The 14,318-nt window shown below is 37.8% G+C and overlaps 1 protein-coding gene across 1 annotated transcript in view; it reads right to left on the bottom strand.

Annotated features, from left to right (window-relative positions):
• Window positions 1–13,669: 13,669 nt before the first annotated feature.
• Window positions 13,670–14,318, bottom strand: part of LOC120071672 (callose synthase 9-like) — a 143,548-nt gene continuing 142,899 nt past the window's right edge. Inside the window, exon 49 of the mRNA XM_039024046.1 lies at window positions 13,670–14,094. Within this exon, the coding sequence (XP_038879974.1) occupies window positions 13,897–14,094 (198 nt within the window). The 3' untranslated portion in view covers window positions 13,670–13,896. The remainder of the gene's footprint in view (window positions 14,095–14,318) is intronic.

Genomic DNA, 14,318 nt, shown 5'->3' with positions numbered 1-14,318 from the left:
AAGGTATTTTTAAAGAATAAGCTTGCCGCATCTAAAGACTGGAAATATTTTCATAGGTAGAAGAATAAAGCTAAAAAAAGCTTTGGTCCGGCAGTTTTGAGTTGAAAACATTTTGAGAGGTCTAGGCGATGTGTCAAAATGATAGAGATTTATTAAGACTCTAAATATATGTTTGAGGACAAGCATTGCTTTAAATTTGAGAGTATGATAACTTGTAGAAATACAAGTTATTTTGTCTCTTTTATCTAAAACAATTAGAAAAAAGCATTGAAAATGCGACAACTTGATAAGAAATTCATAGAGATAATTACATCATGCAATCACATACAAACAAAGCCTATCTATTTACAAAAAGTTATAAATTGTGTTTCGTTTGGTGCAGGAAACCTATTTATGTGATCGCGAGGAAAGTTTAAATGCCAAAATGGAGATCGCATAAATAACCAAGTCAGTGGATTCTTGCGATGAGAATTGACGCAACACGGGCGGTGGAAGTCAAATAAAAAACCAAGTTGGTAGCCGATAAGAAAGCTTCACGTCAGAACCAATGAACTTCTGACGTGCAGCAGGCGACACATCAAGGTATGACATTTTGAAGGAACTCTTACACAAGAGTACCTATGAGCAGAAGCAGATCTTTGTAATTCATTGTGATAGAATTTCCACATAAACATTTGAACATACAAATATGCATTGATAACGCTAAATTACTGGTATGCTAAAAAGATTAAAACAAGAATCCGAGAGAACAAACTAATTGAAGACTTTTCTTCACAAATCTCACTCTCTCCTTGAACGAACTCCTCTTGCTCTTGCTAGTCCAGCAAGTAATTGCTCAGCAACACCTCGATCGTCTACACGAACAGCTTCACACGAATAACAGGCAACGGGGACGACACCACCACTCGGAGTCCTCAGTATTCTCGGAGTGAGAATCCAAAGGGTGGGCTTTGATGGAATTAGTAGAGGAGAAGAGGAAAGGCTATCGTGTACTACGATCAAGCAAGTGGGAGAAAGGAAAGACTATCTTATAGTTGGGTTTTTGATCCTTTAGAGCGCGGTACACGATCGTGTAGTAAAAGCTAAGCGATCGTCTATACGATCATTTAGTTTAGCTCAAGCGCTAAGTGATCGTTTAGTAAATGGTAAGTGATCGTTTAAGAAAGCGCGTTTAGTAAGCGGGCGCTATTGTATAGGCTCTCAAACACTAAACAATCAAATGCTAACACACTGTGAGTGATTATGCATGTCTCTCGTGCAAAATGAAATAAATTTTCATTTTATTTTTCAGTTCCTAGAACTGAATTAAACTTCTCACTAACGCACAATTTCGGAGAAAACGCAGGCCAATTATTTCATAACCGCCCAATTAATAAAATAATGAATATAATTATATTATATTCTTAACCTATAGTTTGATATCATATATCAACTATAGTGTTTTCTCCTCCACTTGTATAGATCATATTTATATCCAATTTCCTCCAAAATAATGTATCTCATACATTTAGTCAATTATATCATATATAATTAACCAGTCCAATTATATCATATATAATCGAACTCCCTCTTGTCAATTTAAACATTTTAAATTGACCCAAAAACTGATTCTCAACTTTTATTCAAGCTACCAAGGGGACCTTATGAACTTATGGCTCGAAACTCCAACAGTACGTGAATAACTGACTTAACTCTTTAGCCACGAGATCCGACATCTGTTAACTGCCAGGCATTCCACTAAAGACCGATAGTTGAACTCTTCTTACACAGATATATTTTTGTGTCCATCGGATATAACCAATCATGAGTACGATAATCCTTCACAGATGCTTGTAAGTACAGCTGGGCCAATTTACCGTTTTGCTCCTATAGTTACATCTCACTTCTTAAGTACCACTGATCCCTCTAATGAACAATAGAAGAACATAGTCCAACTATGTGTGAACACCTCTTGGGCCATGACAAGGTGTGTGGCGCCACAGCGTTCAAGCCTTGGAATCAGCTCTTAAGGGAGCTATCTATCTACTTACCCCTACTTTAGGGAAGAAGTGAGTTCCATCTTATGTAACTGAGTTCCTAGCTCCTAAATCAGATGAATCCCCAAAGTCGTAGGTTTGAGTCTGCGGTCGGCCACTCGCACCCATGCAAATCAAAGAACCGCCCTCAATGGTAGGAGTTCCCAACTCACTTAAGACTGAGGTCATGTTATCTATGGTCATTCTAGTGAAGTGAAGTCTCTATCATGAACGGTGTTATATAACGAGACGTTAACACTTCGTGGTCAAGTCTTATACAAACTCTTTGTATAGGACGCCCCCGCTCGCATGTCCCCTACACGAGTGATCAGGATCAGACCATCTGTGACAAGTCACAACACTTGTAACTATTCCACAAAGTGGGCCGCATCCATAGCGTTACCAGGATAAGGTTTCCCTCCTATATCCATATACTACAGACCATTTTGGTTATCACTTAAGACATGATCCACTTGTATGTCACCACATACATGCTTAAGTTACATAAAGACAACCAAGGATTTTAGTATATTGGTTTTTGGTAAAGAAAATAAAACATCTTAATGAACAAAATAAAGAAATGAAGTAAATATCATATATTATACATCACAAGCGTTCGTACAAATTATTTACAAATTACAAGACACGAAACTTTAGGGCATTGACCTCAATAATCTCCCATTTGTCCTAAAGCGAAGTGCGGTGTACAAAAACTTAGTACAAAACAATAAAGTAGGGCATAAAAGCCTAGTACAATAAAATCTCTCACTTGCCCTAGTCTAGCCGCGAGCGGTCCCATAGACCCATGCTCTAAAGGTGACCCTCAAACGCGGTAGCCGTGAGAGCCTTCGTAAACAGGTCAACAACATTATGCTCTGAAGTGATCTTCGTGATGATCACGTCCCTTCGATGCACTATCTCGCGGATCAAGTGATACTTCCGCTTTATGTGTTTTCCGCGCCTGTGACTCCTAGGCTCCTTGGAGTTCGCCACAGCACCATTATTGTCACTATAGAGGATGATTGGCCTAGACATATATGGAACAACTTCCAGTTCTGTCAAGAACTTCCTGAGCCAGATGACCTTCTTAGTAGCTTCGCAAGTTGCTGCATATTCCGCCTCTATAGTGGAGTCAGCGATGACCCCTGCTTAGTGCTTCGCTATACTACAGCTCCTCCGTTAAGAGTAAAGACTGACCTTGAAATGGACTTGTGAGAGTCCTTATTAGCCTGAAAGTCAGAATCTGTGTATCCAGTAAGGATCAAATCCCTAGATCAATACACGAGCATGTAGTCCCTCATTTTCTGAAGATACTTAAGGATATTCTTCACTATGGTCCAGTGACCATGGCCTACGTTAGACTGATACCTGCTGACCATTCTCACAACATAGCAAATGTTTGGTCTAGTATAGAGCATCGCGTACATCAGACTGCCAACGACAGATGCATATGGGATCCGTCTCATTTCCTCAACCTCTTGAGATGTCTTAAGACACATGCCTTTAGACAAAGTGACTCCATTCCTGAACGGCAGTAGGCCCCTTTTGGAGTCCTACATCAAGTACTTGAGTAACATATTGTCAATGTACGAGCCTGAGACAGTGCTAGCACTTTGTTCTTACGATTCTGAAAGATCTGTATACCCAAAACAAACTGAGCCTCTCCCAAATATTTCATTTTGAATTGGGTTGCTAGCTAGTTCTTAACTACAGTCAGTAGACCTACATCATTCCCAATGAGTAGTATATCATCTACATACAACATTAAGAAAACTACTGAAGCGTTAACGATCTTCTTGTAGACACAAGGTTCATCAACGTTCTGGTCAAAGCCATATGACTTGATTGCAGCATCAAACTGTATGTTCCAAGATTTAAACGCCTGTTTCAGCCCATAAATGGACCGATTCATCTTGTAAACTTTTTGTTCTTGACCTTGGGCAATGAATCCCTCGGGTTGCACCATGTAAATGGTCTCCTCAAGATTGACATTTAGAAAGATCGTCTTTACGTCCATTTGAAAGATCTCATAATTATAATAAGCTGCAATGGACAGGAGGATGCAGATCGAATTTAACATGGCAACATGCGAGAAAGTATTCTCGTAATCAACTCCTTCTACCTGGATATAACCTTTTGCCACAAGTCGAGCCTTAAAGGTTTGCACCTTCTCATCAGCATCCCGTTTGCGCTTGTAGATCCATTTACAACCTATAGATCTTACCCCATCAGGCTAATCTACAAGATCCCATACTAAGTTGAAGTACATCGACTTCATCTCGAGATCCATGACTTTGACCCATTCATCCTGGTCTACATCCTCCATTGCCTTCTGATAAGACAACGGATCCTCAACGTCGCCATCTTCTACCATAGCACGGATTTTTGTGAAACCTAGATAGCGAATGGGCAGGTTCACAACCCTCCCACCGTGTCGAGGTTTCCTCAACTCTTGAGGTGGAACCAACCTACTAGATGAACTATCATCAACAACTCTTGTTGATGAAGTAGGCCCTTCGACAACTCTTGTTGAAGTTTCAGTAGTTTCGTTGGAAAGCTCATGTAACACGACTTTACTATGTGGACTGTGCTCCCTAATATGATCCTCCTCCAGGAAAGTAGCGTTCGTGGAAACAAACATCCTATTTTCCGACGGATCATAAAAATAACTCCCCCGTGCCTTTGCGGTAGCCTACAAAGAGAAATAACCTCGACCGTGGTTCCAACTTTTTAGGATTTGCATTAAGCAGCATGTCAGGGAAACCCCAAATGCAGAAGTGACATAAACTAGCTTTACGCCCGTTCCACAACTCCAGAGGTGTTCTTGCAACACTCTTGGAAAAAACACAATTGAGTATGTATATCGTAGTCTCCACTGCGAAACCCCAAAACGAGTCCGGTAAGGAAACATAACTCATCATCGAACGAAACATGTCCAACAAGGTTCTATTTCTCCTCTCTGCTACACCATTCTGTTGAGGTGTACCCGACGTTGAGAGATGGAAAACGATTCTATATTCTATCAAATGGTCCTGGAATGCCGAGTCCAAAAAGTCTCCACCTCAATCTGATCGAAGTGTTTTAATCCGTCTATCTAATGCGTTTTCAACTTTAGCCTTGAACTCTTTGAACTTTTCAAAGGATTCAGACTTCCGTTGCATCAGATAAACATACTCATACCTAGAGTAATCAATAGTAAAACTAATAAAATACTCATAGCCACTTCGGGCTCGCACATTCATAGGACCACAGAGGTCAGAATGTACTAACTCAAGAGGCTCTTTGGCTCGATAACCTTTTCCAGTAAAAGGTCTTTTAGTCATCTTACCCTTAAGGCAAGATTCACATACCGGTAAAGAATTTTCTTCTAACTCACTTAGTAGGCCATTATTCACCAATCTCTCAATCCTATTGATATTGATGTGCCCTAATCGAAGGTGCTAAAGTTGGGCATTTTCTTTTGGAGAGATTCGTTGACGTTTAAATTGAGCTACGACAGATTTAAACAACTCTTTGTTATGGAGGGAACTTAAGGCTAACGATCTTAGCACACACAAGTTACTTTCCAGATTAGTTGTACAAATTTCAACATCATCTTTATGAATAAACACTTTATCCAAATTAAAAGAAAGTGTATATTTAAATTGTAACAGACACTTTACAGAAATAAGGTTTCTCTTTAGTTCAGGAACTACATAAACATCTTTTAAAACTATAAAACTATTCTGTAAAGATAACTGGATCCCTCCCATTGCCACAACTGAGACGACGTGTCCAGTGCCTACTTGCATCGTCATCTCACCAGCCTCCAGCTGTCGCTAAGATCTAATCCCCTGAAAAGAAGAACAAACGTGATTAGTGGCCCAAATCAATTATCTAGGTAGAATAATCATTCTCCACTAAACATGTTTCTAGCACAAGTAAATTATATTTACCTTTATTTTCCTTGACCTTAGCCTTGATGGCCTTCCTTTCCTTCAGCCAGTGAGGACAATTCCTCTTCCAGTGTCCGTCCTGGTTGTAGTGGAAACATTTTTCTTTTTCAACTGGCGGCGGATACCTTTTGGGGCGAAAGGTGGCGGGTTAGCAGACGCTTTCCCTTTCCCCTTATCACCATTCTTCTTCTTCCCCTTTGTAGATTTAGAAGTAGAAAGTGTAGACTTTGTTCCTGAGGTCGAACCTCGATGGAATATCCTAGAAGATGAAGGAACATTTGCCTCACCCCTTTTCCTCTCCTTAATTTTCAGTAAAGATTTGTATGTCTGCAACTTGTTGAGGGGAGTTGTAAGGGTATATTTCACTTTGTTAAGAATCACATTGCTAACAAAGTGCAGGAAGCTCTCTGGCAATGAATGTAGGATTATGCTAACCTAACTGCCCTCATCGATTCTAGACCCATTCATCTCCGCCATATTGAAGTGGACCATCATAATAAGCACATGTTCACGAATAGAGGTGCCTTCCTCCATTTTGGAGTTGAAGATGTATTTAAGAGCCTTGTGCTTGAGCTATTCAGACGGTTATCCAAACATCCCTCGTAGGGACTCCATGATCTCACGCGTTGAGACCATAGACTCATGCTTCTTGGCCAACACGTCACTAAGACTGGCATGATATAGACTCAGGCCTTCTCGTTTGCCCGTGTCCATCGCTCGTACGCCTCCTGAACACTTCGAGCGGCGTTGGAGCTGGAATAGGAGGACAGACCTCCGTAAGGGAAAACATGAGATCCTTGATGATATTAGTATCGTCGTGATCAATATGTTTCCAACTAGAAAAGTTATCGCCAGTAAGTTTGTTGGTGTTAAGCAAAGCTATAGTGGTTGTAGCCATTTTAAAACTTGTTGCTGAAAAACGAACAAACTTTTATAAGATTTTAGCAAAACCATATTTTAACCAATTAATTTTAGCAAAAAAATTCTAAGTACCCTAAGTGTTTTAAGACTTCTATTTTTACAATGAAGCCTCATCAACGAGGCAGGACACCGTCACCGGTGAGATGATCAGATGCCTCTTCATTGGGATGAAACATTCTCAACCATCAAACAGGACCAACTCTTGGAACTGAACTAATAGCCACCATTTATTTGGTTTCAGAACTGTTAACCTTTAACAATTCCGCGTAAGTGTGGACCCCTCACTTTCGGTGCTAGAGCCCCGCCCTAATGAGCCCACCGTAGGGAAGAAGCAGATTAGGACAAGAGACTAAGTAACCTTATCCTCTTATAGGAGATTAAATAAAGAAACGCTCCCACTTACTATGAACATTTTCTCCATCCACCTTGATATTAACCTACCCAAACACCATTCTTTAGGGGGACACTCCCAGAGTGCCACGAGGCCGAGGGTAGATCTTATGGTGTGGACTATATGGGAAAACGTGAAAGGTTTAAATGAAGCATCATATGCCCTAAGTACCTCCCACTAAATGTTCTATCTAGGGGTTCATTAATCTAGACGATCCAGCTACTGATGTAATCTAAATCATCTTTTAAGTCTGCTTATAAACAACTTTTGTCTATGAAATAAAACAAGTTCAAGTAGTCACATTTAAACACTTTAATGGACTGTCCTTAACTTGCATGCATGCATCAAATCTATCTAATTCACCTTTCCAGGTAGTTCCCAGGTAGGGGTGTTATATTTCCGTCAACTTAAATACCCCAACCTAGACAGGACCCGCCTTAGACAAAAGGTCTCTTATAGATAGATTTGCTACACTTTAACCTTTTATTAGTCAATTTAATCCTATTAAATTGATTAAATGATTAAAGCCTAAGGGTTGCTAATCATATTAGAACCGTGAATTAAACCTAAGTGAGCATGCATGTCTTTCTTATTGCTTTTAGTTCTAGTTTCTCCTTAACCTTTAAAAAGAAACAACTAAAACACATTGCCACATAACAAGGTATTTATAACGCTTATAAAGTAACCTATGTGTCATGCTTCATGCAATGTCCGGTCATTACTATACATAACTTTTATATACTTGTAACAAACATGCTTTCCATACACCCTTATACTATAACAAATATAATATAAAGATGATGTATGTCAATGCTTTTTATGCTTGCATAAATATAACTCTTATATTATATGATGCATGAGCATGCTCTTATGTAATTTAAATCATGCTTCTCTAAATCATAACATTTATAATAAAGAGATGATGCATGACCAATGCATAACCTAAGGTGGGATTTTTCTATATGTGCATACCATATGACATATAAATAAACATACATCTCATGTATTAAAACCACAGATTAATGGACCAGGATGAACCAACACAAAACCAAAATGAAAAATTCTATCTATTACATTTTTCCACCGAGCAAACCGGTTCACAGGCGAACCGGATCTTGAACCGTCGGGTGAAGCTCCATCGTTTAGTAAATGCCTCCAGGTAAACAATCGTGTAGCGTACACTAGACGATAGAGTGAAAAGCTAAACGATTGCTTAGATGAAAACGAGGTTGTGAAGCCTGATTGTCTAGACGATTGCTTAACACGCGAAAAGGTAAATGATTTACTGCATTTACTCCGCGATCGTATAGTCAGTAACTAAGCGATGAGGCTTGCTGAGTTACACAATCGTCTAGTGTGCACGCGCGTTAAACGACACCCGAGCATTCGATACTCAGCGATCGTCTACACGACTTGACCAACGCTTGGTCGTCTTCTTCCTCGAAGAACAGCAACCCTTGCTTCGAACTTTTTCACGAACAACTCAAACTCAAACCAACTTTGAAATTACAGACTCGATAGCAATTAATTATGCCAAAAAATGCAGGGGCCTTTACAATTAACTGGAAATGTATAAGAATTTAACAAACCGAGGTTTCATCTCAGAAAACTCCATTAATCCACACATCCACAAACGATTTAACAATTAAAACAGAGAGTAGACATGCATCACCCACCGAGAATTTATATGTAATTCTTTGCAGCAATGAATTTGGAATATCAGAAACCTGGCTTTGATACAAATTGAAGGAACTCTTATACAAGAGTACCTATGAGCGGAAGTGGATCTTTCCAATTCATTGTGATAGAATTTCTACATATACATTCAAACATACAGGTATGCATTGATAATGCTAAATTACATAAGGTTAAATTACATTCGAACATACTGCTATTGTCATCATGAGCAACTAAATCATTTATGGATTGAGAAGCATTTAGCTAACATGAACTAAGTAAAACATAAGGTTATGCATTCAACTTGTTTTATGCATGTTTATTGAATTACTTGAATAAATCGAGAGATTATTTCAAGTAGATTAAATCTAGGTTTGAAAGAGTTAAAGATTTAGATCTCATAAAACAATAAGAGAGCTTCTATAGAAATAAAGAAATATCTTTTGCAATAAACACTCATCGCATGCATCTTAGAGATAGGATATTGTGTCTTTGTGCACTGAAAGATGTAAGTTATAACTTTGAGTGGTCTGCTTGAACACATGATTTATGCATTTACTTAGGAATGTTAGTAGATATTCTTCTCAACTCTACTCGCATCCATTCAAACTTAAGACTTATCGCATAGACTGTTTCACATAGATTGTATTTTTCATCGCATTTGTCATTAAAACCAACCTTACCGTTAGAATAGTATAAAAACTCATCACCCATTTAGAAACCAAGTCGCGTTAAGATCGAAGCAGTAATTTTCAACGCATACTTACAGCGTAATCCATGAGTTAGACCCTGGACTCACCAGAACTATAGCTGAACTTATACTTGGGTTCAACTAGATAAAATAGTGCATTATAAATCAACACTCAGCATTCATCTCATCACATATGAAAAACACATAAGCTTGGTTCTTCCATGAAAAACTGGATTTAAAGAAATAGCTAATGTGGCTTGATTATCCACGAACACCTTCAGACCCTGTTCTTGCTTCAAATGTAAGTCATGCATCAACTTCTTCAACCAAACAACTTGGTTTACTATTGCAACAGCTGCAATGAACTCCACTTCTGCAGTTGATTGAGCCCTTATGTCTTGCTTTGTCGAACACCATGAGAAACACCCAGAGCCAACAGTGAAACAATACCCAAAAATGCTATTCATATCATCCAATGACCCAACCCAATCACTATCTGAGTAATTCTGCAACTCAAAACTCTCAACTTCGCTAAATTTGATCCTAAAATACAACGTGTCTTTCAGATATCTTAGAATCCTTTTTGTAGCAATCATGTGATTCATACTTGGACAATGAAGAAATCTAAATAAGACACTTACAGTGTACATTATGTCAAGCCTAGTGGATGTGAAATACATGAGGCATCCAACTAGACTTTTGTACACATTCTCATCTACAGGTTCCTCTCCATCAGCCTTTTGCAACTTCTTCTGAATCATTGAAGTGTTCACACTCTTACACTCCTCCATATTAAACCTCTTCAATATCTCTCTGATTGTGTCCATCCTTGCAACAGGTGCAAAAGTTTCAAAGAAATCAACTCCCCAGACTTGTACATACCCTTTTGTCACTAATCTGGCCTTGAACTTATTCACAAAGCCATCAACATTCAAGCTTCATAAGGTGTCTTCTTCTCTAGTGCCTTTGTCGGTAAACTATTCAATAGAAAGATAGATGTGTTAGCTACTATAGCCTAGAAGTCTTTTAACAAGTTCTTCTCATACAACATGTGTCTTGTCATCTCCATAATATTCCAGTTCTTCCTGTCACTCTATTTTATTGTGGGATATATGAAGCAGTGAGTTGATGCTCTATCCCAACTTTTTCACATAAGGAATTGAAGCTTTGTAATGTGTACTTAGTCTCATTATCAAACCTCATTGCTTGGATTTTATAGCCACTTTGATTCTCAACCCATCTTTTAAACTTTAGAAACACTTCAGCTACTTCAGATTATTTTTTCATGAAGCAAATCCAACACATTCTGGTATAATCATCAATAAATATAATGAAATACCTACTACCATTCAATGAGAGAGTTGGTTGAGGTCCACATAAGTCAGTGTGGATAAGCTGCTGTTTCTCAGTTGTTTTCCACATTGACCTCTTGAATGACAACCTTGTTTACTTTCCTATCAAACAAGCTTTGGAGTTTGTCTTTAGCTCCTCCAAAACTGGTACTCCAATTGCCATCTCATTCTTCTGCAGATATTGCAATCCCTTTCAATGAAAATGCCCTAAACTTTTGTGCCATAGATCAGTGTCATTTAGTTGACACTTGAAAGCTATTTTCTCCTTTTCGAATGGATCCAGTGAGAAGCTCTTGTGCTACATCTTTATATTGAATAACTCATTCCAATTGGAGTTGAAAATGAGGTATTTCCCATTTTCAAATAACACTTTAAATACCTTCTCTACTAGTTGACTAACACTTAACAAGTTTTGATCGATCTCAAGAACAAGCAACACTTTAGTAATCAACTTGGTTCTTGTACAACTCTCTATTGACACCGTGCCCTTCTTCACTTTTAGATATTTACCATTCCCGATCTTCACCTTTGACTTGAATGACTTGTCAAGGTCTTTGAACAACTCCTTGTCACCTGTCATGTGATTGGTACAACCACTATCAACAAACCAATTGTCACATTGAGTGGTTGATGAAAAACAGGTAGGCACAAATAGTCGATCATCTTCTTGTTGTACTGCAACATGTGCTCCTCCTTGTCGTTGAGTTTCCTTATAGAACCTTTCAATGTGCCTCATTAAATGACACCTTCTATACTTTACATCTATCCTTCTCCAACATCTAAAATGTGGACGATTCTGATTCCCACAATGCTTGCATGTAATGCCTTTATAAGGAAACTTGCACTTCCAGCATCCTTCACAATTTTTGAGCTACTGCTGCCACTTCCCTTTTTTCTTTTCCACTTCTTCTCTATTCCACCTTCTCCTTGCTTCATTCTGACTTTTGGTGCTTCCTCAATGCTTCCTTCCTACCTCATCAACCTCCTCTACTCCTGTGCTTACAATGCACTAATTAGTTCGATCACTTTGAGTTGAAAGAGGTCCTTGGTATTTTCTAAGGAAGCAGTAGTTGCTTCATACCACTCAGGCACTGAGATAAAAATCTTCTGAACCAATCTATCATCAGATAAATCAGTTTCCAATGCTTTTGCCTTATTGGAAATTTCAATCAACTTGTCTGAGTACTCTTTAATAGATTCAAAATCCTTCATTTGCATCCTCTCAAATTCTCTCACCAAGTTCAACAGTTTCACGCCTTTAATTCTTTCATTTCCTTCACACCCAACTTTGATTCTATTAAATATGGTAAGAGCCATTGTTGCATATAGACAAGCTTTAGCTTTTGCCTTCCTCGTGACCCTATCCTTGTAAGTCTTGATCTGGTTCATTGTTAGATTATCAGAAAGTGAAGCAACTTCATAATCTTGCTCAATTGCTTCCTGATAATCACAACCCTCCATGTAGGCTTGCATTCTGATAGCCCATGCTTGGTAATTATCATCATCAAACACAGGTGGGCTAATGAAAAAATCTTGCTTGGTCTTGACTCTATCTCACTCAATCCTCATAAGTGTATCACTCGGTTTCTCTTAGGGATATCCCAATCTCACTCACAAGTCCCTTAATAATTCAACTATTATACCATTGTTCTTATTAGAGAGAAAGAAGAGAAGTGAGGAAGTGTGTAATTTTATTCTATCACTTCTCACTATAAATACTAATGCTACATGCTAAAAATAGCTTAGTTGATAAAAAACTCTACTAACTTAACTCCACAAAAATAGCGACTAACTCCAAATATGGGCACTAATAACTTTCCAAAAAAACTAGCACTTTGGATTAATTCAAAATAACAAAAAATAGACTTGTACTTGAGTTACTAACAACTAGCAAGAGAAAGGTGGGGAGGAAGAAGAGAAGAGGGGAGAGGGGAGAGCATACCTTTGAAAAAAAAATATTTTCTCCATTGAAAATTTCTTATTCAAAATGAACATTAAGTGATAAAGTAAATATGTTGAAGAAATTGACACAAAAGGAAGAGAGACAATCTTGGAAGAAAAGAACTTTTATTAAGAATTTACAAAGATGGACACGTTTGAGAGAATACTCTTTCTCACACTCACTCATTTTCTTTGCTAACTCTCCACCTCCTATTTATAGGCATGAGATCCTTAGAACCCTAACAAAAGGATCTCTCTGGATTATTCTAGGATTCTAAATATCTAATTTCTTGATTTATTTTATCGAAAGTTGTTCCAAAATATTTTTAGATTTTTTCTTTGAGATATTTATTCATACTACAACATAACTCTAGAAAAAACTCATTTACATATTTATATCATATGGTTGATACTCCAAGGACCAAGTTAGTGTTATATATTTTAACAAAATACTTGCTACAAGCTATACAAACGTTCTTACTAGAATGTCAATTTAGGGCACATTTGGATTGACTTCAGAAAAAAATGCTTCCAAAAAAACTCATTTTTATTTAAACATTTCCGAAAAAAACTCTTTAAAATACTCATCAAAAGTTATTTGGAGTGATTTTCAAATACTATTTTTTTTTTTTAAAATAACTTATTTTTTAAATTAAAAACTTAAAAATGTATTCTAATCACTCCATTAATTGATAATAATAAACAGGAAATTAACAATCCAAACCAAAAATGCTGAGTGAACAAAATTAAAATAAGGGGAGCATGAACTGCAGTATAAAGTTGACTGGTTAAGCAATCCAAACATCTGAAATGAGAAAGTACAACAGATTGAGTAAGAGGATATAAGGAAAATTCCTGTTAATCATCTATGCTACCTAACAAGTCTTGCATCTAATTTAGAAGGATACAAACTGCTACGATTCCACTGGCGAAGTCATAGGGCAGTGTTGGGATGGTATGCAGCAAGAATTAGTCAGATCTTGAGTCCTTGACTGAAAGCCTGGCTGAACATAAGTCGATTTTGGACTGTCGATACAAATGGAAACCATGAAAGGAATGCAATGGGGATAAAGATGAGCATCCCCATGCCGGCATCGTACAACCGAGCAATTGAGCAAACGGATTTCCAGAGTCCCAGTTTCTTTATTAAAGGTTTCCAAGCGGCTGCAATCTGAAACAGCGAGTATTCCATTGTCAGAAGTTTTCAAGTTTACAAAGGTCAGGAGTTTTAAAATTTTACAAAGTTGGGGAAAAGTCTGTATCTTTTGATTCCATCCTAACCACAAGAATGAACGTAAAAGTGTATATATATATATATATGTGCACGGTTTCTGGGAATTAAGATTCAAGAAACTCATTCGACGAAGGCTGTGTTTGAAATATTTTGAACAGGAT

This window comes from Benincasa hispida, chromosome 2, assembly GCF_009727055.1.
Source record: "Benincasa hispida cultivar B227 chromosome 2, ASM972705v1, whole genome shotgun sequence".
NCBI lineage: Eukaryota > Viridiplantae > Streptophyta > Magnoliopsida > Cucurbitales > Cucurbitaceae > Benincasa > Benincasa hispida.
The sequence above is the reverse complement of the archived record's forward strand: the minus strand, read 5'-3'. Positions and strand labels throughout refer to the sequence as shown.